At 45.6% G+C, this 27,865-nt stretch overlaps 1 protein-coding gene across 1 annotated transcript in view; it reads left to right on the top strand.

Annotated features, from left to right (window-relative positions):
• Nucleotides 1-628: 628 nt before the first annotated feature.
• LOC104158326 (voltage-dependent N-type calcium channel subunit alpha-1B-like) overlaps nt 629-27,865 on the top strand; it is a gene marked incomplete at both ends in the record, with an annotated part of 179,320 nt that continues 152,083 nt past the window's right edge. Inside the window, 3 exons of the mRNA XM_009695941.1 lie at nt 629-720; nt 2,782-2,934; nt 7,274-7,461. Coding sequence (XP_009694243.1) covers nt 629-720; nt 2,782-2,934; nt 7,274-7,461 — 433 coding nt within the window. The remainder of the gene's footprint in view (nt 721-2,781; nt 2,935-7,273; nt 7,462-27,865) is intronic.

Below are 27,865 nucleotides of genomic sequence, written 5' to 3'. Positions count from 1 at the left end.
TTCGTTTTCTGTGCAAAATGCTTAAACTTTTAAGAATCATTCTGGTTTGGGGGCTGTATTTCTTATCAAAGTTACTGCAGTATACCAGAGGAAATACCTGCATCTGCTTTCTGGATATTCTCCTCAAATAAGATGCTCTGAACAAAAATTTATTTTGCACTCACAAACTGTGTAATAAGAAACTGCTTCAGATATTAGGAAACACCAGACATCAGTACTTGAGGGATTTCTGCATTTATTATAGAGAAAAGCTCTGGGAGGTAATTCCTAGCATAACTGAGGGGTTTATTTCCCTCTCACTGTCTCCTTCTGAAAATTGATGTATGCTTCCCTATAAGCACAGGGTGCTGCTCTTTAATGGCCAGAGCCAGACCTGCCCGCTATGTGTAAATGGCCTCATAAGCAGGCAGATATTGCGGATTTTCTTATAGTCAGAGCAAGGCTCAGCAGCTCTGGAGGAGCGTGTGAATTGATGGGTTTCAGCGGGCGCAATTTGCCATGTGATCACAGGTATAAAGTTTAAAGCAGCTGGGATGTTTGCTGGTTTGACACAACACTTATCCACGCTTTGGAAAGAGGAATTTGCATTTAATCTCAAATTTTCCCCTCTCTCCCCTTTTACAATCAGGATTCTAGCAACTGCTGGGACTGATTTTGACCTGCGAACGCTGCGAGCCGTCCGAGTGTTGCGACCCCTGAAGCTTGTGTCAGGAATCCCAAGTGAGTGTCGTGATAATGTCATCTTCCCAGCCCAAGGTGCTCTATAGCTTTTGGGGTGTTACGTGCTTTTCTGAGCAATATTTTCTTTCCCTGCTTCTTCATGGTCTGTAGTTCCTGCCCTTGCTAGGTTCTGATTTTCTGTCGTCCCCCTTTGTCTACAGCCAGCTGATTTCAGCGCTGCGCTCCCAGATTTGCAGGTGAGCAGCAGGGATTTGTCCTAGGGCTCCTTTACCTTTGGGGTTGAATTCATTCTCCAGGATATGAAGACCTGAGACCCAAATTTTGCAGCTTTCAGGCCCCCAGCCCTGAGCTTGGATCTTCTGACAGTTTTTACTAGCTAAGCATCTTGTACTAGGGATTTTACCCCTTTGATAAGGGGAAAAAAATGAAAGGAAAGAGCAGATAGAACTTGGTCTTGCCTACTCAATGGGCAACTTGATATATTTTACATGTTAACATGAAGGGTCTGGATGCTCTGGTGAGGAGCTGCATCATGCCTTGCTGATGCCCTGATACGGTCAAAGTCCCCACACCGTTGCTTACTGCCTTTTTATTTGTTGGTGTTCACCAGCTGCTCTGCCTGCTAGTGGGGGATTGCTCTCAAGAGGAAATTTCATTTCTGAATGTGGAATTGTGAGATTTTTTTTTTTTCCCCTCCAGCAAGAGCCAGTGAAAGGGAACTGCTACTCTGTGGGATGCTCTGCTCTTCTCTGCATTAACCCCTGGGTTGGGGCATCAGCTCTGCCTCCTCCCTGGCTGCTTCAGGACTGTAATGTTGGTGCTGTAGAAATCCAGTAAGGGCTCATGCTTTGAAATAACAGCACCAAAATTTCCTGAAGTCAGCATCCTTTCATGAGCGGGGCTTGAATCTGAATTCCCACGCAGGCGAGGTCCTTGGCTAGGCTTAGGAAAGGTGTAATTTTTAACAGGATCTCTAATAAGGAGATGCTGCTGGCTGTTTTTTCATGGACTTCTTGTCTGTGCAAGACAGTATGGTTTTGTGGTAGTGACTGTGAAGGATGTCAGAGAAGTAAGGTGGTCCCTCAGGGGCGTCCCTGTCCTAGTGTGGGTCGCATGTTCCCCCCAGGAGGATGTGCTCTCCCACCTGGTGATGTGTCCTGGACCAGCACAATATTTTCTCACAGAGCATAATTTGCTCTCATGTTTTCAGTGATGCTGTGATAGCTCTGTGCTGTGTTATTTTTTCCTGTAGTAAATGTACAGCCTTGAGGTGCATTCATACACAGGCATGGTATATGCTTTTCTTTTATACTCTCGGTGTTTTTCCCATCCAACAGATCGTCGTGCTTTTTTTTCCTGCATGCACCCGTATTGACCTCAGTAGCGCTGTACAAGGTGGCAAGACAATGATGATCCTTCATTCCCCATACCTTAGGAGAGGCCACCAAGGTGGCTTTCAGCTGCTGCTTATCGCTGAAGTTGTTTTGTTATGTGCGTCTGTACGAGGTTATCTGACACCTCCATCTCGCCAACCTCTCTCGCCTTATCTCCCTTGGTTTTAATTGAAAATGAGTTTTAGTGCCAGTGAAAAAGCTATGGATGAATCGCCCTGGAGACAGAGTTGTGTTTCTCCAGAAGCGGGGTGTGATAGGCACGGCAGCGTCACGGAGAGAGAGGCAGCTCCTGTGCAGCTGGGTGCTCCCTGGGCCAGGAGGTACCACAGCAGCGCCCAGCTCTCCTGCTGCATCCGTGCTGCTGCAGGGTCTGCCTTAAGGACCTGGTCCACCTCCAGGCTGAGTCCTGGGACTCCACCGGCTTCAGGAAAAGTGCCTTTTGTGTCTCTGAATCTTAAGGGACCTTTGAATCTGTGACCTGAAGAAAAGAGGTCAGGAAAAGATAACTCTACTGATTTTTATCTCTCACCTCTTGAGTGCATTGTGGCTGTAACATCTTTTTTACAGCACCCTGGGAAAGGCAGTGTTGCTTGGTAGCGCCAATCCTAAACTTCCCCTTAGACAGCCCCTCTCTCCTACCTTGCCCCCACCCCCAAGCCCTTGTTTCCTTCCCTCACTGATTATGTGTTTTTCCTTGTCCCCACAGGCTTGCAGGTTGTCCTCAAGTCCATCATGAAGGCGATGGTACCCTTGCTTCAGATTGGGCTGCTCCTCTTCTTCGCCATCGTGATGTTTGCCATCATCGGGCTGGAGTTTTACATGGGGAAGTTTCATAAAACCTGCTTCTCTAATGAGACAGGTGAGCTTTGAGCTTCGCTCCCCTCCCAGCGTATCATCGTGATGCTTCTAGTCCCCTTCATCTCATCGGGATGCTTTCTATCCTGCTCTTATGTTGCTTCTCCTTTTTCCTCCTCCACGTTCACTGCATTCTCTCCCTCTTCACCCACCTTCTCTGAGAGTTACCAGACTTTTGTGCTCACCCTACATGTGCTGGGACAGATTCTCCCCTCTCTGTTACACCACCATGGCACCCCTGATGCTAGTGGGTTGCTCTCAGTCTACACAAGAGTGAGACAAAGGTGCTTAGGACCTCCTCTCATGGGGGAATTTCATAGTAGAAATACAGAACCAAATTCCTTTTGTTCCAGCTTGTTGAAGGATGGGTTATTTTTTTTTATTATTTTTTTTGGTTCATTGGTCTCCGTTTACATTTTCATTGGGTTTAGCTCTAAGAACAGCTGCTGAACATTGAATTTTCCTGCAAGGTTTCTGGGGCAAGCTGCATGGGTATGAGAAAACTTCGGTGTGAAATAGTAAGATTGGAAAGACTGGGAGCAACCAAAAAATAAAGAAAATAACAAAGGACAATAGATAGAAGGCAAGGAGCCCTTTAATAGAGAAAGAATAAAAATGTCCTTCAAACAGAGAAGGGAAAGGGAAATCAGGCACTGCAGCATAAATGATGAGTCTGCCTGTGAATAAGTGATAAACCCTGGAAGCTGGAGGTGGAGAGGAGGAAAGCCCAGAGCCCCTCGGCTGGGACCGGCTGCCGCGTCAAAACCAGCTGCTTGTCCATGACTCAGAACTCATGCCAATTAGAAAAAAAAAAAGCCAATTTTTTTCCATGTAATTTTTTAATATTCATTTTAGTAGTGCTTATATGTGTTGGTTATCTGGGCTACCCACAGATTAAAATATTGTTCTGGTCTCCAAAAGATTGCAATTTAAGGTACAATTGACTGTCTTTAAAACGGCCTTGTATTTTCAGTGATTATCACTAATAGGTCTTAATATTGATTTATTTATATGCATTCAAATGGTAATAAACCAACATCCCTGCCAAATCTCTGGGCATCCTTCACAGCGCTTTCTAACAACAAGATGGGAACACTTTAATATATTCAGTTTACACAGAGCTTTGCAAAAGCAGGGTGAAACTCTTTTCTTGCTTGTGTTCCTATGTAATGTTAGAAAAACATAGCGCAACTTGTAAAGGACACTCTAATGTTGTGACTTGTGAGCGAAGGATGATGATTCGTGGAAGAAATGAATTTTTGGACTGAATTTGTAGGATAAGAAAATCTTTCCTGGGGGGATGTGTGCGTGTTCATGCCAAGCACAACAGGTCTCAGCCCGCTGCAAGGTCTCTGGGGCTACCGCAGCAATTACAGAGGGGTAACAGCAACGGTGATGATACAAGAGTGTGGGAAGCAGAAGCATTCTTGGTGAGATGGCTGGGAGAATGCAATTATGAGCAGGTTTGCATTTTCTAGGAGCATTTTCAGGTCTGTTAAATTGCAACCAAGGTGGGTGAGTTTATGCATCCTTCGTTTGCAGGTAGCGGCTGGGGGCTGAGCTGTGAGGCGCTCTCGCTAATGGGCTGACTTTAGCCAGGGGGCGAAAAAGAAAAGTGATTTTTTTTTTTTTTCCTCTTCCCCCAGAAACTAGTTAACATAAAAGGGAAAAATAAAACCCAAAGCTGTTTGTGTTCTCTGCAGACAACTCTCTGACCTCAGTGATGACTGAGATTGCTGTGCCAGGCTTGGGGACTGAGAACAGATTTTTGTTACGTGTAATGTCGTGTGTAAGTGACTCTTGCTTGCTGGGTGGCTCCCAGCTAGGAAATGGGAGTGCAGCCGAAAGACTGGGGTGTGTGTTGCATATCTCTGCATCGCAGCACCTGGCATCTCGGTGGGAGGACGCAGCGTGGCCAGGCTCAACCTCCCCCCGACTCGACTCGCCAGGCAGTGTGGGAAGATGCCCGTGTTTACAGCGACTGGTCCCTGCTTTTCTCAAGGACAAACGAGCTGGTTGTCAGATAAATTATGAGGATCGATTCCGCCTGCTCGGCGGGAAATGGTGCGATGGGGTTTCTGGAAAGGCAGAGAGTGGTGAGGTTTCCTGGCGCTGCGGTCCCTTGTGAGTGGAGCAGCAGAGCATCCCGCAAAGCCATCAGCCGAGCCTTTTAAAACCTAAGTGCTCATCATCTCCAAAGAGGTGCATTAACAAGCCCAGGTCTGATACCATGGGCTCCAAAGGCTGGCTTGAGTGTGGAAATGTGAACCTCATTAAAGAGATGCCTCTGTCAGCGAGCAGCAAACTGGAGGAGGAGGAGGAGGAGGAGCTGCTCGTGCTTGTTTCTGTTCCAAATCCCCAAAGTGAGCAAACTCCTGGGATTTTTCCTGGAATCGGGAGCCACGTGAAAGGTACCAGCTGTTATTTCAGCGCATCGTGAAGGGAACCGAGTAGAGGTGTCAACAGCAAATGTGGCTGTAGCCCTGCTAATCCAGTAGCCCTGGGTAGGTCAGTAATAAACTCCAATGAAGAGGGATGCTGGGGCAAGATGGCAAAAGGGCTGTTCAAGACCTGTGCTGCTCAGCCTGACAGACTGTTCTGAGCTAGTGGAAACATTTCTCTTTTTTAGTGAAAAATGGGTAAAAATTAATGGCAGTGCATGTTCCAGGGGATGCTTGACTTGTTTTCCTCTCCCTGCATCCTCTGCTGTCGTGTTCTGCTGACACAGGACTGTTTTTAAGCAGCCACCTTCAGCCGCTGATGCAGCCCGAGTACCCTGAAGCTGCTCCAGGAGAGGAGGGCATCACATTTGTTTCCCATTTTACCTTCAGACTCCCCTGTTCTGTGTCTTCCCCAGCCATGGGGGTAGGGACCAGTTCTGGTCTCTTTTTTTTGAAAAGGAAAAAAACCCCCACCCTTCGTAATAGATGTGCATTGCATTTTCAGAGCATTACCTGGCCACAAAAGGCCAAACAGAGATAAAACTGGATTCTCTTTTAAAGCACACTCACAAATAGTCTGCAAGAAGCAGATTTGGTATTTTCTTTTTGCAGACTTGTCTCACTAAGCCCTTGCGAAAGCCTGTGGTGACCCATATGGGAGCTGGAGAGAGATGCCCTGCATGAAGGTGTTGAGTCAACAGGAAAACGCGTCAGATGCGTGCACACGCATACACACACATACACACACACACACACATATATATACGCACAGCCTGGAGCAGCAGTGACAATCTTGTTTTCCTCCTGCAGGCTTTACTCTATGGAATGATTATTCTTAATTATTGTTAGTGCTGATCTTGTTTTCCCCCAGTGAATGTGATTTTTGTGCAGTTTGCTGCTCCATTACCATAATGTGTCACTTTTAAACCCCTTTAATATTTCCTGAATTGTATCTCTGTGTAAATAGGAATATTACTTAGGATATTTATCTACTTTGAAAACCTAGCACTTTAGTTTTCCAAACTGCTCTCTGTTGGTGCTCGCAACATCTCTGGAGGGCTGCAATGCTCCAGATTTCACAGCTGACCCTGGGAGATGCTGCCTACCCTTCTGGCCATCCCTTGTTGTCCTTAACTCTGACAGACTCATCCTCCTTTGTCTTCTCTGGGTCTGAAATGAAACTCAGCAGAGAAACAAGCTGACAGCTGGATGCTTTCCCTGCCACGTGTACCTACACTCCATAGCATTGCCCTGTGGGGCAGAAATATGAAGCTTACAGAGGGGCTGGAGCTCTCGGTCCACCTCGCTGGCTGCTATGGTGCTACTGCCTTGTGACGAAGCCAGGGGCTCCTCATGCAGCTGTGCTTTAACATCTGTATCTGGACAATTTTGGTGCTACCCACAAGCAGCTCTTGCTTAAGCCACTGGTGAAGAACCTGCCCTTTTGCTTGATCGTGCCAATATTTAGCTCTCAGCTATGCTGTATGAGGGTGTATCGTTGGCTCACAGTGTTTGAAGTATGCACCATTCCTAAGCCCTTGCTTTTACCCCACTGTGTTGTTTTGGGTGTGTGTTTTTTGTTTGTTTGTTTGGTTGTGTTTTTTTTTTTTTTTTTTTTTTTATGGCATTTCTCATAGGTGACGTGGCTGAACACTGGGGCAAACTATAAATTATGGGCGCTTCAGGGATGGCTCTGCTCCATCCTGCCACTAAACCTCCTCTTATAACATAGCAGTATATAAATGTTTACATGAGCGTGATCTCTTTTGCTTGTCCATTAGCAGCACAAGGAAACCTGAAACATAAATTCTGTTCATGCAGTGGTGCAAGGAGGATGCAGCAGCATCAGCTGCTGGACCAGCTTCAGTCAATAACTTTTCTCCCCTCTGTTCTCCTCTGCAGGTGATGAGGTGGGAGATTTCCCTTGTGGAGAGGAGCCTCCTGCCAGGCAATGTGAGAGTGGGACCACCTGCAGAGAGTACTGGCAAGGGCCCAACTATGGCATCACCAACTTTGACAATATCCTCTTTGCTGTGCTCACCGTCTTCCAGTGCATCACCATGGAGGGATGGACTGACATCCTCTACAATGTGAGTCCGCTGATAGGGTTGTAGGACTCCTGAGGTGCCGTTATGCATTGAGTTAGTTTGGAGAAGGTTGTTCTGGAAAAAAAAGTTATTTAGTTTGTGCATTTTTCCTGTATTGATTAGCACCTCACTCTGCTTTTTAGGAGGATTGTTCTTATTTTCTTGAGGGTTGTTCTGCAGGTCCTGTAAGAGCCTTTGAACCGCTATCGTGGCCTGTGGTGGTTTGAGGCTGCAGACTTGCTTACCTTCAACATGGTGTTTGGTGTCAGTGCGGGGTTGCCGTGTGTAAGAATTGGCGTGTGTTGCTCCAGGATGCTGGTGGGCTCTGCTGTAGGATGGCTGGGTGAGTAGGACTGTGTTCTCAGCATGTCCCATAGAAACCAGTTACCAAATTGCACAATATAGGATGGCAAAAGCAGTGACTTGCTAATATTTTGTACCCAGAGGTTTCCTTTCTTGACTGGGTCTAGCCTTTAGGATCAAACTACATCAATGAATGAACAGCATCACCTGGATGTTAGCACCAAGATCCAGTACTAGTTTTGGCGACTCAATATAATTTTACAAAGACCTATCAGTCACCTTGATGCCTGGCATGACTCTGTTGGCTGTGGAGAAGGTACACCAGGCTGAATTTCTTTGCTAGGGTCTTTGCTGGCTGTGCCTCCTGCCAGCCAGGACCGTGACTGTCACAGCCACTCAAGGTCAAAACCTCTTGGTCAGTTCTACCGTTTTCAGTTTCACAAAGAGTAAGGCAACCTCACCCGATTAGCAACAACTGAACAACTCTGCTGTCTTTCAGGCATTGTAATGCTCTCGTTTGTGTCTGCAATTTATTCTTACCCTTTGGAGGTGTCCTGTCTTGAGAGGGAAGCACCTAACCCTTGCTAACAGGTTAGCAAAGGAACAGAGCCCTTCGGCTGGATTGCAGCATCTGTGTCCTGTTTCCTTGCAAAGTGTGACAGCTGCTCTTCGGGAGCTGGAAGGGACATAAGTACCTGTTGCAGATCTGTTCTCCCCAGGTTTGTGATTTGTTTAGATCTTCACATGTTTCTACACTGGGTGTAAAGTGCTATGGTTAGGGTCTGGAGGATGGTCCAGCTGTTTTGTACTTCTATTTTCTATGGTAGTAAAGGACTTTATGAAGTACAGGGGCAGGAAGGAGAGAGCGAGTGGTGATGATTAGCAATGTATGGCTACACGGGCTCCTTCTTTCTCTTGACTGTAGAAGGAAGGAAAATCTGTCAGCCGTGCACGGATGATCTGAATTACCCCATGCTGTGCTAGCCAGAAGTGCCAATATGGAAAAATAACTAAGGTAGGCATTAATAATGCCTCCAGACAATTTCACTGGCCAGTAGGGCTACAAAGTGTTCAGTCTACTTCATTATAGACTCTAGACCCATGCTGGGCTCTTTCGCAGACCTTCCTGTGAGGGTTTCTGTAGCAACAGGAAAGTGTTATTAATATCAACCACAGTAAATTGCAAGGTATAATTCTGCTGTGTTTGAAGCCAATATATCTGATTCATTACCTGCTCCATTCATTGCTCAGTTCCTCCGTTTCTTCCTAGTCTCTGCCCACTTAGAGCGATCTTTAGAAGGACCCATTTCCCCACTGCATGCCCTCCCCTCGCCCTGAAACTTCATCACACAACCAGTTTCTTCCATTCTCATTCAGCAATCCCACTCCTTCCTTCTAGTGCCAACCATTGTAAGAAAAGCCCATTAGCATCCTGGCTGGAATTGATTAATCAATACATGGTGTATTAGATCATCTTCTCCCAAACTGCCTTTTGTACCACATGTAAAAACTAGAGCTTACTATTGGGGTATTGATTTTGGGGGTTGCTTTGAAAACTATAATAGTATCATTCTAGATACCCATTAATCTAATTGCAAACAGATACCTGGATGAGATGCTGTTGAGCATTTGTTGTATAATGTCAAACATTGTCTGAGACCCAAGCTTAGGTTTTCATGCTTAGTGGGTTCATGTCTGACAGATATGAGGGTCTCTGGACGGTCTGCGTGGAGGGTGAGTGGTGTGTGCCGTGCCACAGGACCGCTCAGCAGATCAGTTCATGTAACTGGTGCCAGCAGCCATCTCTGTCCCCTCTCCCTTGGCCCAGCCCTGCCTGCTGTGTCACCCCCTCCCTGTGCTGCTCTGCTTGCTGAGGATCTGGCTGTGCTTTTGCAGGTTAGTAGCTGAGAAAAGATGCGGGTGGAGAAGATCCACTCTCTGCAGCTCGTAACTTTTTCACAGCTTCAGTCATCTGCTGTTTTCTGGCCACTTGGCTTTCATCTTGGTTTCTTCTGTGCCTACTCTTAAGTTCATCAAATTTCAAAATGAAGCAAAAGCCCAAACCACGCTGCAGCAATGACTGAAAACCCAGCATGGTGGGTGTTTGTGGATGCAGTTGTCAGCTGTGCAGAGGTAACAGCAACGCAACCAGTCCATCCATCCAGCACCAGTCAGTTCAGCAACTGCACATTAATGCTGCCTGAATCAGCTGGATCCCTGCTGGACCCATACTGGGTTGATATGGGAAGAAGGTGGAAGATGTTGCCTTTTGCATTCAGAACTGGATCAGTCGGGTAAGCAAACATGTGTCAGGGTACTTCTCCTTGGTTTGTGGAAGACAAGAAGTACGCCAGCATACTTAGACAACAAGTGAGTGTCAGAGGTTGTTACTTGTTCAGGGAGCTTTGGTTCACCATTTGGGTTCTCTACTGCTGGGAAGAATGGTTTTGGCCAGGAAAATTTTGCAATGGTGGAGGTAGTTTCCCTGCCAGCCCCAGCCTCTGGTGTCCTCAAGGACACCAACATTCTCCTGATGCAGGATACTCATCGGAGCTGAGCTGTGAACCTAGTTTCAATGTTTTGCTGAATTAAGATTCGCAAAAGGCTGTGGGACCACAAGAGGTAAGATGCAGTCTGTGTAAACGGTGGTTATGCATTAGTGAAAAAAAAAGCTGGTGCTTTTTCTCCCAGTGACTAGAAGGTAGGGAAGGCTGCTGTTCCTCAGGCTTAGCAGAACCCTTCCCTCAGCTCTCCCTTTGTGCGCCCACTGCCACGTGTTGGGTTTGGTTGGGGTGGGTTTGTTGCTGTGCTTGTGCAAACCCTCTCCCTTCCTGCTGTTAAAGCAGACAGCCCTACATGGGCTCCCTTCTTTGGGCTGAGATCCCGTGGATGCCAGGTAGTCTAGGACCAAGACCCATTATGGGGAAGTTGAGGTTACAACTGCTTCCTTAATGGGCCATTCATTTCCTTCTGGAAAACGGTGATTGATTGATTGCTCTGCATCAATAGGGCTTTGTCAGTGGTCCTTTTCTCCTGCTAGTGCATTTGTTGCATCATGGTCAGAAGAGTTACAGTTTTTTAGGTCTCAGTGGTGATGGCTGGGATCAGTCGCAGGGTGAGACGTGCTTTACCAGTTCAGCATTCATTTAACCAAGGGAGAGAGTTTGCTCTGTCCTGAAAGCAGCTTTGAGACTGAAATACTGGTCTGTGGTGGCATCAGGCAAGCTGGAAAATTTGGTGTAAAGTGATGCTCAGGAGAGAAGGAGGTTGGGCTTGAGTTAGATGGTTTGGTTCAGGTCTTTCCAAAGCAAGGGGTTTGTTGTGAAGGGTTATTTAGACGTTTCCAAATGATTGAGATGACTTTATATGTGGTCCAGATGCAGCCTTCCTACAGATTTAGAGAAAATTAGCATCAAAGGCTAAGCTGTGTAGTAAGTAATCTACCTTGCAAATATTCACTCCATCTCTTGTGATAAATTGAGAAATTAGGAGGGCAGGGAGAATGCAAGTTCACAAATCTCAGCCCGATTTTTCCTTGCTGATCCACTGTTTATACTTTCACAGAGTTTCATTTTAATTAGGGCCAATGAATGCTTTCTGGCTTTGTCTGGAAGGTGATTTATGCTTGAAGAAAAAAGACTGAATCTTCAGTTGGGTGAAATGCTTTAAGAATAAGCTGGGGAAATCTCCTTCCTGAATCAGCAGCACAATAGCATCAGAGCAATTGCTCCAAACGAGCATTTCTGTGCAGATTTGTCAGCTGTGGCCTGTTTCTACTCAAAAAGGTCCAAGGAGCAACATGTGATTTAGGAAAGTTGCTGTGTCCTGAGGCCAGGGAGAAACCTTTTCTCCAGCTAAGGGAGTGCACTTACCTCCTGCTAATTTAAGGCTTTAACATGATCTGGGAATGCATTAAAATGGAGTAACTAAACTGTTTTCCTTACTGTTGGAGGACTCAGTGTCACAGTCCAGTGTTGTGAAGAGTTTTTCAGTCTAATCCAGTGCAGACAAACCAGAGATCCCTGAAGTACAGGCAGAGCATCTTCTGGACCATGAAATTAGGGGAAAACCTACCTAGAGCACCAGCTGATGGTAGGCAGCTATGCTGCTCAAGTACGACACACCCTAGAGTAGCAAACCTGCCTCCTTCTTCTGCAACCAGGACTAGTTTAGGACCAGCTCCTGCACCAGACTGATGCAACCATTCTGTGTCCTAGTTTGGTGGTGCTGACATCGGCTCTGCTCTGGGTAGGCACTTTCTGCAGTAAGTGGTGCTCACCCTGAGCATGGCACTGGGGTCAGGGTTGATGTGAGACAGCCAGGGTTGCTGCTTCCACTTTTCTTGGGCCTGAGGGAGCCATTAACTGGGGTAAGTGGTAACTGGTGATCAGGTTATCTCTTAGGACCGTTATGTAAATTTATTCATTGGTCCCCATAAAGTATTTGAATATGCTAAGTATTGCCATGCTGCAGCTGTTATCATGCTTTAAGCATAGCTGTCTGACAATGACCCGTGGCTGCTGGAGCTTGAGGATGTTAGCATTGCTGAGGGAGGAGAACATTTGCAGTGATGGCCTCCAAGTTCTTGGCAAACTAAAGTGCAGAGTCCGGGGAAAGAGAACAGAGGCTGAGTACTGGGGATGGATACAGAGGTGGGAGGAAATGATGTAGGTGCTCGTTAAGAGAAACTGGTACCCTGGGATCTGGGTCCTCTTGAGTCCTGATCTTCCTCCAGATCTAGTTTTCAAATTAAACAATGGTATTTTAGATCATCTTGTTTACGTGCTTAATGTTTGTGAATGACAGTGATTCATTTATTGCATATTGCTAGTGTAGGCTCTTTAGAGGTGTAAAACTTTTTAGAGGCAATAGCATAACTCCTGGTTTCCTCTTCTATAGCAGTAATTCTGAGTTTTTCCCGTGCAAAGAACTTCATTGCCCATCATGAAACACACTCAGGCCTTCCATTCTGATTGCCAAGGGAAGCTCACCTTGTTGTGCAAAGTGAGAAACGCCTGAAAAGGCTTGTGCCTGCCCATGAGTTCCCCAATTAAAACAATTCTTTCACTATGCTAAGTAGAAGCATTCATTTCAAAGCCTGTAACCAGAGAAAAGATACACTGGTAGCCTTCAGTGACATAGCTAGGGAAGACCTAGTGCTGTAGCTGTCGTTAGCTTGGAGATCAATGCTTTCCATGTTGTACTTGGTGGATTAGGAAGGTTTTTGAGCTCCTTGCTGTGGTCATTACACAGCCAGCACTGTTTGAACTAGCTGGTCTATACCCATCTGTGAAATAGAGTCGTGCCTTTGCAGTGGAGGTGCATGATGGGCTTCCAAGGAGCTGAGGAGTGTGGTTTGTGGTCCCAGTTCTCCTATAGAAAATCATGGGTCAAACCTGATTCCTCTGAACTTGGCAGAAGTCTTGATGTTGACTTTCAAAGAGCTGGGTTTTCACCTTTCATCTTTTCTCTACAGGAGTTAGTTCAAAGCTACATAGTGAAATTTGCTTTGCAAAATAGGGACTTCTTGCAGGAAAGGAGAAATGTCAAAGTGTACACTCCCTCTCTTTTGATCTTAATGGCAAGAGATTTTTATGTTTCTTCTGTTTTCTACTGACAAATATTAGTGTCCAGTGGGTATTTCAAGACGGTGGACTGGGCCTAACCTAATATGCTTGTAAGTAGGAATGAATAGTTCAAATAAAATATAAGTCCACCCTAAATTGGATCCCACCTAGAACTTTACCCTCACCGAATTTAGAATAGCTTATAATTCACTTGGTATTTTTCATTGTCCTTTGTGTCTTTGAATTTCTTGATTCCTATAAAGATACAGAAATGGAAGGTTGGGATATAATTGTTTTTCGATTTCCAGCCCAAACCAGAGATGATTTTGTTGGTAGGATGGTGGATGGGTTGGTGTTTGTAGGGGCAGAAGAGAACCTGTTTGACCAAGTTGTTTGGAGAGCTCACATATGACTTTCTGGGGGCATTTATCTATAAAGATCGAACCATTGGCACTCCGTCTTCATCAGTCACAACTGTGAATTGAGGAATCAAAGGTCATGTTCCTTAGGAGGAGTTTGGATGTGACTAGCACTGTTTACCCAGGCCATGAGATGGTTTCCTGTGCAAAACTCTCTAGGAAAGTGGAGGAAGGGTGCAGGTGAATGTGCAACAGAAAGCAGAGGGGAAACAAATAACATAAAGCAGCATCCCCTCATCTCGGAGGCTTGGATTAAGGTTCCTCTTGGCTCGCTGCCTGCTTGTGAGATTCCTCCCGGACTCAAGAGCCCCCATACTTTGAAGCATCTCTTTAACCTGGCAGTTAAGGCTTAAAGGTGATTTAAGTGGCTTTTTGCTGACCCTTTGCTTGTGATTGCGGTTTCCAGTGAGGTTATGTGCCTGGCTTTCCTATTGTGTGACTGTCACGCCTACTTTGGTATAGCACTAAATGCAACAGCAAAGCCTGTGGGACTCTGTGAAGGTGACTTTGAAATTGCTCTTCTTTCCTAACGCACCTGATGTGCTGTTGTCTGCTGTCTGTTAGAACTGACCTGAAGCCAGTCCACTAAAGCACAAATCCATAATTGCTAGATACTGAGATGGATGAGAATAAACGAGGTTTTGTTTACAGTGAGGTTTGTGTGTCCTGGGGCTGGCAGCCTGCAGTGTTAGTGGCTGAGGGGGTTTATGATGGGTTCAGTCTCCTGTGATTACCCTCTCTGTGTGTGGATCAGCTCTCCTCGTTCTGAACTCTAACATATTGAGGAACAAAACTGTTTAGCAAGCAAAAGCATGAGCAGACAGGAAAAGGGGGAGAAAATTGTCTGAAGTGCTTTCCTTACGTTATGTTAACAGGAAGAACAAGCAGGAGGAAAGGTTTTGTTTTGCCGCTCTGAATCACAGAACACATTTCTGATATGTTTTTTTTTCTTTTACACTGCATTCTCTGTGATGTTCAAGGGACAAGCTTTGCTCCAGTTGGATGTGGGGTGTCAGGACCCAGGGTTGGAAGAGAAGTGTATCAGCAAAACAGATCAGGAGACTGATGCCATGCTTGGCGTTAACAGCTGCACAAGAGCAGCATGAAAACAAGGGTGCTCTGCTTTCACTTAGGCTTTGTGATATTGTGCGGTATGAACTGAAGTGCTCTTTGGGAACGTAGCATTCGGCCAGGACCTCAAGATTTACCCGGGTCTTCAAAGAGATGGACATAGCCCTGTTGGAGATCTAATAATGCAGCACACTGTGGGAAGTGAGGACCAAACCGATTAAAAAAATTAACAATGATAAAGCAGGCAATGCTTAGAGGTGCGTGAAGACAAGTGCCACCACAGTCTTCTCTGTAGCAAAGAGTCTGTTCTGACTTCTCGGCTTTTTCGAGCATCTCACAGCCAAGAGCGCACAGCATCTGCCGAACAGCTGGGTTACATACATAGTGTGAAATTTCCCATAGCCCTGTCTTGGGGAGAGATTACCCTTGGGACCTGATGTTCACCAGTGCTGAACTTTTCTTGTCACTATGAGGTTGCTCTCGGAAATGCATTGAGTGCCAAGGGAGATGCCTGGGAGCAGGCGCTGCATTACGGAACCAGCAGCGCACGTGGAATATGCTGGTGTCGTGCACTGAGGATGGAGATGGGAGATGAGCTCCTGTGCCGTGCTAAGGTGCTGCATGGATGTAATTGTGCTCTCTTTCTCTCCACAGTTTCATAAAGAAGAGAAAATCCCCTAATGTTGTTAGTGTTAAATTACATTTGCTATTGACTTAGCATGACTTTAATTTGCTCATAAGAATCAGCAATCTTATATGTATACACACAAAGGTGATAGATAATTCCCAGTCTCTCGCTGCTGCTGTGGGGGTCCTGCTGATTTCTTGTTGTTTCAGTATCACCAGTCACTTACAGGAAAGTTGGGCACCGATGGCAGGATTAGGAGCAGGCAGCCAAAAGCCTGGCAGCAGCTTTGAGTGCAGGATTGGCGCGACAGTGAATAGCTGGGGGAGAAGAAGGAAAGAGCCTAGACTGTGGTTTGGTGCTTTTGCAGAACCAGTGCTGGAAGCCTGCAGAAAGCAGCGATCAACTTAGGGATGACCAAGCCCTTGTAAGAAAAGCACAAAACAGATCAGCTGAACTATTAACTTGAGCACAAACCCACGTTGGAAATTCTGGCTGGAACCTCTCCATGTATGAAACCCATCCTAACGGAGAGAGCCTGGATATGGCCTGTGCGTTGTCCACGTCCCATTTACACCTCTTCTGAGATCTTGAATGTGCCGATGGGTAGACCTTCTTCCATCTGGTTGTACAGGTGGATTTCACCCATGTTACCTGCTGGTTTTTAAATCTGCTTTATCCCATGATGTTGTTACAACATGTGTTTTGCTTGAGTGGCAGGGAGGTTTATTATTATGTAGAGAAATGAGTCTCTTAGGTCAAAGTTTATTCGTTTAGATTATCATTATTGTTTGCATGTGACAGTCATCTAGTTTTCTCTAGTATTCTCAGCATCTTTCCCAAGTTTCAAAAATTCTTGTATAAACAGAATCGCCTACCACTCATGCCGTGCTGCCAGGCAGAAACCCAGTGGCATAAAAATAATCAAACTTTTCTGTGCTTCAAAACCCTCCCTAGAGCTCCATGCCCCAATGGTCCTGAGCATCTTGCTCTTGAGCAGGGTAGACTGGATTTCTCATCTCCCGTTTCCCCAAAGACAGGTCTCACACCAGGCTTTGGAGCAACATATTTACTACTAATGAGACCTTGTCAGATACCTATAATATAGCAGTATAATGAATTGGTGTGATCATCAACAGACTTGTAGTTCAGCTGAAAAATCCCTTGGAGATCACTGAACAAGCAGCACAAGTTTCCCCTGCCTGGCTGAACTGCTTGGCTGGCCCCTGTGAAAGAAAAGCAAGTGGTAAATGGAGGAATCTGAACAGCTGATGGGTCCTGGGTGGAATGATGAGCTGTCAGTACCACAGTCTCATACCAGTCTAAATCCTGCCTTGGCTGATAGCTGTTTATTCCTGCTCTCCTTCTGGATTTTGGAGGCCCACAGGACCTGTTTGCCAAAGGGCTGAACTCCCAGATCTTTTAGGGATGCGGTGTCACCGTACGGCAGGCTTTGCTTACTTCCTCATCTGGAAGGTTTTGCAGAAATCCAAAGATATTGTAATAGAAAATGTGGAGCACGTCCAAGGCTAAAATGGCTCTGAAATATTTAGATGCCAAGATGAGTGCGATGCGTGTCTCTGACCATGCCTGGGTCTCTTTCCATCTGGAAACACAGACTGTCTGACCCTGTGTCCACACGGTCATTCTCTCTAAGGCTAAAAGGATTGGGATGTTTCAGCCCTGATTCAGCAAATTATCACATTCAGAAAAGCACTTGAGCAAATGTGTAAAGCTGAGCAGGAGTTTAAATGCCTCACTGAATCTTCTGCATTTTATTTAATGTCTCAGTGAAGGTACATTCAAAATGACTGTGGGGTGTCCACCTCCAGGTTTAATAGCAGACGTTTAAGATATAGAGCAGAAGAGTGACATGTATCATAGAAATTTAAAAAGCCCCTTCAACAGAGCAATTGCTCTCTGAAAAGAAATGAAAATCTCTCCAAACAACAGCTTAATCATCAGAGCTTGCCAAGAAGTGAAGACTCCAGCTGAAGAAATTCACTTGCAGCTTGACAACATTATAGCATCCAGGGTGCAAGCAGCTCCCTTACATGCCCAACAATTGCTTTCCTACACAGGATGAAAAAGGCAGCTGCAGGCTTTCAGAAGTACGCCAGGCTGCTTGTGCCGTGACTGCTACATCTGTGGTTGGAGCGGAAGAGAATAATGGAATGCTTCTAAGAAAAGCAAAACGAAGACCTCATTTGCTCTTGTAGTTCCTAGGGCAACTCGAAATACCTGCAGCTAGGTTCTCGGACAGAAGAGGTTAGCGGTGGGTTTGGGGAGAAAGTCTTTGCTCTTTAGTCTACAGACCACGTGCCCTGGGGTACAGGAGAGGAACAAAGGCAGGCTGCTGTAACGAGTACAATAGTGGTGTATTGGTGTGGCGTTGTGTCTGGGCGACTCAGTGGTGGGATGAGCTGGATGCTCGGCGTGGGGGTGCAAGGCAGCTCAGGGTGTGCTGGGCTTAGGGAACTCCACAGATGGGTGCTGTCAGGGCTGTTCTCTTCATTGTCAGCAGCAGAGAAGATCGGGAACGGTCTGCTTGGGTAGAGGTCGATCTGCTGGCGTGTGTCATGAGGGTGCTACAACAAGGTACAAGTTGAAGATGGTCTTTGGCAGAAGGTGCCATTGTTCTCCTTTGCCTGCCTTCAGGGTCAGCACTGGTGACATTCAAGCCTCCTTCCTTCTTTTTATGGAATCACAGAATGGTTTGGGTTGGAAGGGACCTTGAAATGTCATCTAGTCCAACCCTCCTGCAATGAGCAGGGACATCTTCAACTCAATCAGGTTGCTCAGAGCCCCATCCAACCTGGCCTTGAATGTGTCCAGGGATGGGGCATCTGCCACCTCTCTGGGCAACCTGTTGTTTCTCCTCCAGCAGATAAAATTCTCTGTGCTATAGAGACTTGCAAATAGGAAATTTTTAATCCAGATACTTTTTTCCAGCAACATTTTCTTATTCTTTCTTGTATTCTTTGTGCCAAAATCCAGCAAACGCTCTGCGAATCCCTTGCAGGAGGCAAATTGCCCAGTAACTGTGGAAAGCAGGGTAACTGCTCATGAAACAAGAGAAACTCTACATCAAAGTCACCTTGCCTAGTGTCCAGACTCAGAAGCTGTGGAAATGTGGGAGAATTCGTCTGCATGGGTTTGTAGCCATGTAAGATCTCAGGGCGTAGCCCAAACAGCTGGAGAACTTGCATTGGCGTGTTATGGTGGAAGCATCAGTTGTCATTTAGCTGGTTTAAAAATATTTGCTCATTTGTTTGTGAACAGAGAAGCAGGTAAATTTGGAGCAATTGTCCTGTGCAGAAGTTGTAGTGCCGTAGCAATGCTGGTACCAGCCGTCGAGCTCACCGGCCGGAGGTCACCGAGTAATTCTAGACATGGCATGGGAGGAAGTCGAGAGAAAAAAAGTGGATAGTTCTTATTTTTTTTAACAGATGTTTCCTAAACAGGGCAGGTGTAATTTGAAGCATTTGATACTGTGTTTTAATAGCAGTTAAGTTACGTGCTCATCAACACAATGAAAAAAGCTGGAACTATTTGCTTATTTTAGGATTAGTTTGTTTTTTAGCATGGGCCATGGCAAAACCTTTTGCTGTTCAGCAAAGTCCCTCCCAGCAAAAGCTCTTGGAATACGGAGAAGAGCAGCTCTGGGCCAGTCTCATAGTTTTCTGCAGACTTAATGAATTTACACTGTAGTAAATATTTTCACGCCTAAATTTGTAATTTCACAGACAGTTTTCATTCAAATTTGGAACAAGTTGGCAAGGCTTGTGGTTAGGAAAAACATTTTTTTTGTTTTTCTTCTCCTGTAGCAGACAGTCCTTTTCTGTTTAAAACATCTTCATAAAACTTTGTGAAGCATCTTTAGATGCAGTTGAGGGAATCCCGACCTACTGGTTTTTTTGTGTTTTTTTTGTCTGTAACAGGGAAATGGTAGTGATAAAGTACCTTTGGACTCCTGTCCTGAGAAGTAGGGTTTGCACTGAGAAAGGGCTGTTGGACTTGGGGGCTTTGCCATTTGAGTGACCTGAGCTCTCAGCTCCAGCTAGTTCTGTGAGCTGTAGGTGTGTCTATGAGGATATTTTCTGCTTATAATTAAGAAAAGGAGAAGCTGTACTGCTGGAGGTAGTCTCATTAGAAGACAAAATGAGAAGGTAGCCTAACCTAAATAGATTGATGCTCTGCTCAGTCCCAATCCTCTGCTGAAGAATGCATGCATGTAATAGGCTATTGTTACAATTTTATACCATGGAATCAAGACTTTAATTCATTTAAACAGTTTTCCGCTATTGAAAATTCCTCGGGAAGCTTATGCCGGCAATGTTTAGAGGGAAAATCAGGAAAAATCTAGATCTGCATTTAAGATGAGGAACCCTGCACGTTATTGTTAGGACTGTTGTTATGTACAATGATTTTGGGCATCGATCTACAATTTCCTATGTTGAAAGTCGGAAAAGGATTGAGTATTGGATTGTTTCAGTGTTCTGGGAATCAGTCCATGTGACTGGCTCTGTCTTGCTGACTTAGGGCCTGCAGGCCACGGGGACTGCTGAGTGGGAGGAAAAGTTTATTCTGCATCTACTCACTAGACCAACAAAACCTATGTTTTGCTCTGAAGGCATCCTTATCTTTATCCAAATATCCCATGTACCCACGAGCAACCAAACTGAACAGAGCACTAAATACGTGTGTCTGTGTTTACGTAAATGTGTGTATTTCTCCCTCCTTATGACTTTAGGAGTACATTTGGGGACAGCTTTGGCTCTTCAGTGAAAGATGGCAGGTGCCTGAAGCCTTGTTGGTTGCCTTTGCAGTGTAAGAAAAAACATCAGGAGAGCACTGAATTATTCTAAGTGTAACTTGACTTACACACGAGTCTTCTCAAGCAACGATGACATGTAAAGCACTCTTGCTTTCCAAGAATTTCAAGCTTACAAGCAGTGCCTGTTTTTCAAGTAGCAACCCTTCCTCAAACTCTGCACAGCCCAACGCCAACAGCCTCTGTGCTAACCTTGTCGAGGGACCTGGCAGTGCTCTCTCGCCCTTCTCAGAAAACAGAACTCAGTTGCTTGCTCAGAGAAAAGAGACTTGAAGATAACTATGGGAGGCACCTGCTGTCCTAGTCTGAATCGTAGAGTGTCTTGGAGTTTTGCTGAGTGAATTGGCTGCTCCCTTAGCATCTCAGTTTGAGTCACATTTAGGTGAAACTATTTGAATTACTTGGTCTTACGAGCTGTTTGGCTTTTGGATTGATGATGAATATTGAATGCAGGTTTGCTCTTTGTTAGATATTGCTTTTGAGAGAGTTGAGATAAATGGGTCTGGCTTGGTGCAGGTGCCCCCGTGGCACCACTGGGTCACCCATGGGCTGAGTGCTGTGGTCATCAGGAAGGCAGCGCCTTGGTCTGCTGTCACAACTGAAGACTCCTAGCCAAAAAAAGGTTTGGTGGTTGCAGGTAGCGCATGAGATTAATTTGGATGCCTCTGGTTTGGTCTTTCTGCGGTCTGTTCATCATTGTGCTATTAACTTGCTGTATGACCTTGTAGAAAGTGCTCATCTACGTAAGATGCACGTTCCAGACAGGTTCAGTGCCAGAACTGCCCCGTGGGGTTCATGGGGTGGCTGTGGTGGGGTTGCTGGGGTAATGCTTTCTCCTGAGTACCTCCACCACAGGGTTGACCTTCCTTATTGTGAACGTGTGTTACCTGTTTCTGATAGGAATTGCCTAGAAGTTTACATTCAGAATTAATGTCCACAGCTGTTTAAAAATAAAACAAAGGAGAGGAGAGATTAAAAAAAAAAAAGAAGAATTAAAAAAATAGGTACAGTCCCTTGGCCATTCTGTAATTTTTGACAGTGAAAGGGCTTTCACAGTGCCAGACAGGCAGGCACGCTCATGAATAAAGCAGCTGAGTGAGTCCACACTAGCTGGGGAAAGAATGAATTTTTTATCAAGAAATCCTGTTAGCATATTTAAGTATTGATTTATTGGTGCCATAAGCCTTTGGATCAAGGCATAAAACATCAGCGTTTTTGCTTTTTCAGTCTCCCCAGCTCTGTAAAGCTGGAGAAGGGGAGAAACAAAGGGAAGGATTTGCTTCTATTTAAACTTGGCTGAATTAACGTTATTACTGCATGCAATGACTATAGTTAAAACATGTTCATACAAGGCTAGCAGTATTGTAGTAAAACTAAAATGCTGCCAGCTTCTAGGATTTTACTGAGAGTCTTCTGGTATTTAGGTTGATTTTATGCATTTAGATGCTTTCCTCTGAAAGCCCAGCTTCTGGATTTATGTGCTCAAGAGAATTATAGCTCCCTTCCTCTCTTACTTGGGACTTTCTAACTCTTGCCACTGGAAAGAAAAGCTAGAAAATTTGAATCTTAAAGTACCAAAAAACAAAGGGCTAATTATCTAGGTGTATATATTTATTTTTCTTTTTTTTTTTTTTTTTTTTTTTAAACAATGATCTCTGCTTTAGGCTTCCACCTGGTTTTCCTGTCCCATAGAAAATGAATGGGAGATTTGCCCTCTTGTTTGATGTTGTGAAGATATCTCTTGAGCTGCCTTTCCCTCTGTTTTTACTGCCCACTGTATGAAAGGGATTTCTCTTCCTGGAACAGAGGATGCACATCGTTCTGGTTTGCGATGGGGATAGATGTGCTTCACCTTACGTTTAGGGTACCTATATGTGCACTGGGGAAGCATAAGGCACATCTATCACACTTGTTGGCAGAGTGTTGTGTTTTTAATTTGTGTGTTTGGCTGTTGTTTTGAGACCCCCGACTGTCCGGGCAGCCCCACAGGGTGTGGGGACGAGCAGGCAGAAAGGGCTGGATAGTTCTGGGAGCAGATGGAAGCAGCATGGCTGTGTCAGGGCAGAGGATAACCAGCCCTATGGAGGGGCAGCAAGATCTGGATTATCATCTCTGCAGAGCACTGGCTTAGTCTAGAAAACCGTGGTTGCTCTGGCAGAGCATGGGGCAGGACCCCCTCAGAGCTATGCATGGATGGGCACTGCTGCCTGATGCAAAGGCATGGGGCAGGCGGGACTGCTACAGCATTTCCTGCTTTAGGTATGTTTGTGGGGGGGTGAAAGCCCCCTTTTCCCAATTATTGTGGCTGGTGTGATGTTAAAGCCAGTGACAGTAAGACAGTGGCTTCTCAGTGATAAATGAATGCGAATTAAGTTATGTTTCAGGGTGATTTACTGAAATCAGACTAACCCCTCTTGCCTTCTGCTCAGGTATGAGTTGCTGTTGCATTGTGGCCGCTGCCTTTTGAGTTCTCCTGCCCTGGACAGGCTCTGATCCACCAACACCACCAAAGGGATGCTTTATCTTGAGCACCCCAAACCTGTGACAGATTTGGCCGGGCTCTTGGTCCAAGGGGATAAGAGCTAATGCAGGGTCTGGTGTCTCTCCTCTTATTCATAGCTGGTGCTGCCAAGGCTTTTAGACTCTGCGCTAGAGGCTGGTTGTGTGTAGTCTCAGGCCAGGAGTAATTTGCCTTTTGTTTGCAGGATGTGAAATATTCTGGATTTGATTTTGATCCCGGTAGTGAACAGCTCTGTGTTCTCCTCCTCTAAGCAGCGAGTGGCTGTGGGGCTGGATGCAAGTGACTTCCCTTTTGGGGGCAGAAAATTTAGCTTTGTTTCAAAATACTGTCAATTTTAGTGTTGTGAGACTCAGAATTTTCAGATATTTTTCATCTGATACCCGCTTGGGAACCAGGAGTTCTGGATGGATCTGAGGGGTAACTGGGGGATTTGAACAGGGTGGATTGCTATTACAGCAGTGAAGTGGACTGACCTCTATCCTGGAGGTAAAAAGGAAGAGTGGAATAACTCAAAGACCTTCTGGGGAGAGAGAGGATCTTCTCAGAAACACTGATGTGAGTGTAAATGTGCCAGGAGCGCCTCTTCCCAGAGAATTCAGTTTAAGCAAGCGTAAACCCAGGACTTGATTGCCTTTGGCCGAGGTTTGATGTGAAAAGGAATGCAGAAGCCAGTGGGATCTCTGAATGCTTTTCTCTGCTGCTGGCCCTCAAGACAACAGGTACTCCATCCCAAAGGGTGCCTAGAGAACACATCCTCTGCCATGAAAACTTTCCTAGTGTCCAAAACCCACTTGGGACCTATTCTAAAGGTACAGGAGGTACAATTATAACATGGTCTAGGGGGAGATCAGGAGATCCCCCAGTCTCAAGTTGTTCGCTGGACCTCATATGGACCTCAGGGCTTCCTGAGATTCTCTCCATCCCATGGCCACACATGGAAACCTCCAGCTAAGGAGTTTTCCTCAAAGCAAACATAAGCAGATAAAACTGCAAGAAGCAGTGTTCAAGACTAACTCTAATTTTCCCTGCAGTTTAATGGGCTGGGGCCCTTCCATTTTAATTCACTCCCTCTCCATACAAGGGCACCTGCTCTGAACAACCCGAACCCGCTGCTCCCCGATGGAGGGATGCTCAAGGCAGTATTTGAACCCCAGTCCAACCCTGTCTCGCCGTACGTAGCAGTTGTGGGAGTGTGATTTGGGCTTACCACTAATTTCATTAACCAAATCATTTTAGTTTTATCCTTCATACAGATGAGCACAGCAGGCCGGTGCTCTGTCACCTCCCTCCCGTGGGTGGTACAACCCCTGAGCATCAATTGGAAATGCACCCCTCTGCCAATTTAATTTTGCTCAGAAGGGTCAATCGCCAGCACTTCCCCATCCCCGGCTGTCTGGTCCCTGCGGAGCTGAATGTCAGATGCTCTCTGCAGATGGACTGTAACATCTGAAAGTCAGTAACCAAAGTTATTGGACTGACTTTGTGCCAAGATTGTATTTAAACTGGAACTGGGCGGGGGTGAAAAGGCTTTTTTGCAGATTCTGTTATTTCATATAAGCCAGCACATTGGGTCAGGACTTCAGACATAGGACTTCTCGTGCTGGTCTGCTGGGAAACGTGAAAGCATCTCTCCTTTCACCTGGCTGTGGCCCAATTTCACCTACTGTAAAGCTGGGGATAGCAATAGAGACCACCTCAGTGCAGGGCTTCGTGGTGTTTCTGGGTGAAAAAAGACATAAGACTTAAAAGACGAAAGCCTTTTAAAAAAATCTGTTGGTGTTTTTTTTTTTCTTCTTCAGTTTTCAGTTGATCCAATGAGATGCAAGGGAAAGAAAAAGTAGGAAAAAAAGGAGAAAAATAAATATTTTTGAAAAGCAATAAATTCTAATACTTTTTTGGTAACTAAATAAAAGGAATAGAGAAAAACTATTCCACAGCTCTACTGAATGAGCTGTTAAGGTATGACTTCCTCAGGGAGGTGAGGAAGATGCTATAATCCTCCTCAGCTCTTCCCTGGATGTTATTGGTGGGAGACTGAGGCCCCTTCATTATCATAGACTCATAGAATCATTTGGGCTGGAAGGGACCTTCAGAGGTCGTCTGGTCCAGCCCCCCTGCAGTGAGCAGGGACATCTCCAACCAGATTAGGTTGCTTAGAGCCCCATCCAGCCTGATCTTGAATGCCTCCAGGGATGGGGCTTCCACCACCTCTCTGGGCAACCTGTGCCAGTGCTTCACCACCCTCACTGTAAAAAATTTTTTCCTTGTGTCAAGTCTAAATCTACCTTCTTTTAGTTTAAAACCATTACCTCTTGTCCTGTCACAGCAGACCCTGCTAAAAAGTCTGTCCCCATCTCTCGTATAGGCCCCCTTCAGGTATTGGAAGGCCGCAATGAGGTCACCTCGAAGCCTCCTCTTCTCCAGGCTGAACAACCCCAACTCTCTCAGCCTGTCCTCATAGGAGAGGTGCTCCAGCCCTCGGATCATTTTCGTTGCCCTCCTCTGGACCTTCTCCAACAGGTCCACGTCTTTCCTGTGCTGAGGGCTCCAGAGCTGGATGCAATACTCCAGGTGGGGTCTCACCAGAGCGGAGTAGAGGGGCAGAATTACCTCCCTCGACCTGCTGGCCACACTTCCCTTGATGCAGCCCAGGATGCGGTTGGCCTTCTGGGCTCAGAGTGCACATTGCTGACTCATGTCCAGCCTGTCATCCACCAGCACCCCTAGACCCTTATCTCCTAGACCCGTGGACTTATTTCTAAAGGTTGCAATGTTTTAAGAAGTTTATGCAAATCCCTCCAGTCCCCTTTTGTGGTCATCTTTTTAAAAAATAAAACCTGAAATACAATAAAGCTATTCAATGTCCTGCTAGATTTTAGGTTTGAGGTTATCTTTTTAAGGGGGAAGCCAAGTGTCTTGTACTCCAATCTGACAAGTCCATTGGCCTACACTCCACCAGGCTGGATTTTGGGGCAGAGGTATTTTCTCCAGGACTTTCATCAGAATGGGGCCCAGACTTTCCACCAGGGATTTTGCTTACAAGTACAATACAAATAATAATAAGTATTTCTTAATTAGGAGAGGCAAAGCTTATGCTTGACCGCAGCTATGCATTCAGGGACTTCAGATGCAAGTGAAATTTGGACTTGAACCTGTTAAGTTCGTATGAAGCCTGTGTACCTCGTTCTCCATCTGTGAAAGCACTTTGCACTTTCCAGAAGTGAAGATCGACACTTCGGGATATTACGGTAATGCGGACTATGTAGCATCCCAGAGAAGTGACTGATTTAAATGTCAATGGAGTCTGTGCCTATTTTGTGAATAGAGCAGGTCATCATTGATTCCACGGATTGCAGTCGGAATGGCTTTTCTCAGCAAATTTGGGTTTTCTACCCTTAAACCTCCTTGTGCAAGGTCAGTCTGTCTCTGATGAAGAGCTCAGCGGGAATCTTAGTGCCTAGAGAAAATGTGCTGGGTAAGGCAGGGCTCCATGTGCTCATCGTATGTGCTTTTAATATTATTTGTTTTCTTCTTAGTAATTTCTGTGTTCACCTAATCCTAAGAATAGGAACAGATAGAAATAAATCAACCATAAATAGCATCACTAATTAACAGAAGTAACAAAGAGTGAATTGTGAAAAATCAGATGAAGGGTAAATAGAGTTCATCTCTCAAAGATGACTGAGAGTTTTCCTCAATGCAAAAGCACTTATCTAAGGGAAGATTACACTTTAATTGCCCTCTGCCATTGATTAAAGTGAGTAAACTCTAAGTGTGCTATACATTTTGATTAAAAACGTAGTAAAGAGCTAACAGTCTGTGGTGTTTCAGCTTTGGCTGTATCTGTCAATTTAGATCCTTTCCTTATTGAACCTGGAAATATTTCCAAAGGATTGCATGTTAGCCCATTAATTGCTTGTTTTTCACAGTGATGGACAATGTGCTGAGCAAAATGGTGGCAGAATTTCTTCTTTGGAGATCCAGGGCAATCACCACAGGGCTGCTACTTCTGCCAAAAGTGGCTGAGAGAAGAAACTCATGTAAGCAGCAGAATGGCTCCTTGTTCAGAGGCAAAGAGAGTTGTTTTGTTGCTCTGTTGGGAAAAAACTGGAGTAACTCTAAGTCTAAATGGGTTTCTAACAGCTTGAGAGCCCAAAGCAGCGTCTTTGCACAACCAGGGAAACCTAGCTGGGAATCTGCTGGCGGGACAAATCTAGACCTTGTTCTGGGATTTGTTACTCAGATTGGTGCTGGTACATGGTAGGATGGTCTGTGACTTGACACTTCTGTAGACGCTGCCCTTAAGGTCTCATTTAAAGCTCCAAAGTCAACAGAAGAACACCTATAAAGGCATTTTGGCTGCCTTTAGGCACTGGCAGAGGAGCTCTGGTGAAGGCTGCTGTATAGCTGCTATCTTCAAGAGGTGCCTGCAACCCATAGCGGTAGAAGAAGGGACTTTGACTCTGAGCTATGAAGCTTGGAGCATGTTTCTGTAGCTCCAGCTGTGAGGAGGAGTGAGTTTTCATCGTGGTGAATGCACCCACGGAGGTGCGGGTGGAGAAGGGGGTCTGCCGTGGAGGGTTGGTCCCCCCTGTGTGGGCAGTGCCCGGCAGCTGGCCTGCACGGACATCCTACCCTGTGCAGCCGCTTCCTGAGTGCAAGTCAAAGTCATCAGGAAGTCTGTATAATTTATATTAATTATAGGCTAATTTATATTAATTATAGGCTTACCATAAAGTCAGCTGTTTCATGTGTGGATCTGTGGTGGTAGAGTTGACCTGGTGTAGGCTTATGTGTGGACATCCCTGAGTTCTCTCTTCCTCCCAGTACAGGAATAAAGGGACACGGAGACAGCCGTGATTTGGGGAGCAGGGCAAAGAGGATGATGGTGTTTTGATCAGAAGCCTGGAAATCGGGAGCTGAAATGCGAGATTTTTTTGCTTAGGTTCGTTGTGGCACAACGGTCTCCAATCGGGGTATCCAGTCCCTGCCATGCACCACCCACCAGTTTCCTATGGCAAAGGTCTCTGTTGTTCTGCTACTTTTGTTTTGCCCAAGAGGATTTAA

This window comes from Cariama cristata, unplaced genomic scaffold, assembly GCF_000690535.1.
Source record: "Cariama cristata isolate BGI_N322 unplaced genomic scaffold, ASM69053v1 scaffold6172, whole genome shotgun sequence".
In the NCBI taxonomy this organism is placed as follows: domain Eukaryota; kingdom Metazoa; phylum Chordata; class Aves; order Cariamiformes; family Cariamidae; genus Cariama; species Cariama cristata.
Note: the sequence above shows the minus strand (reverse complement) of the source record. Positions and strands in the feature narration are given on the sequence as shown.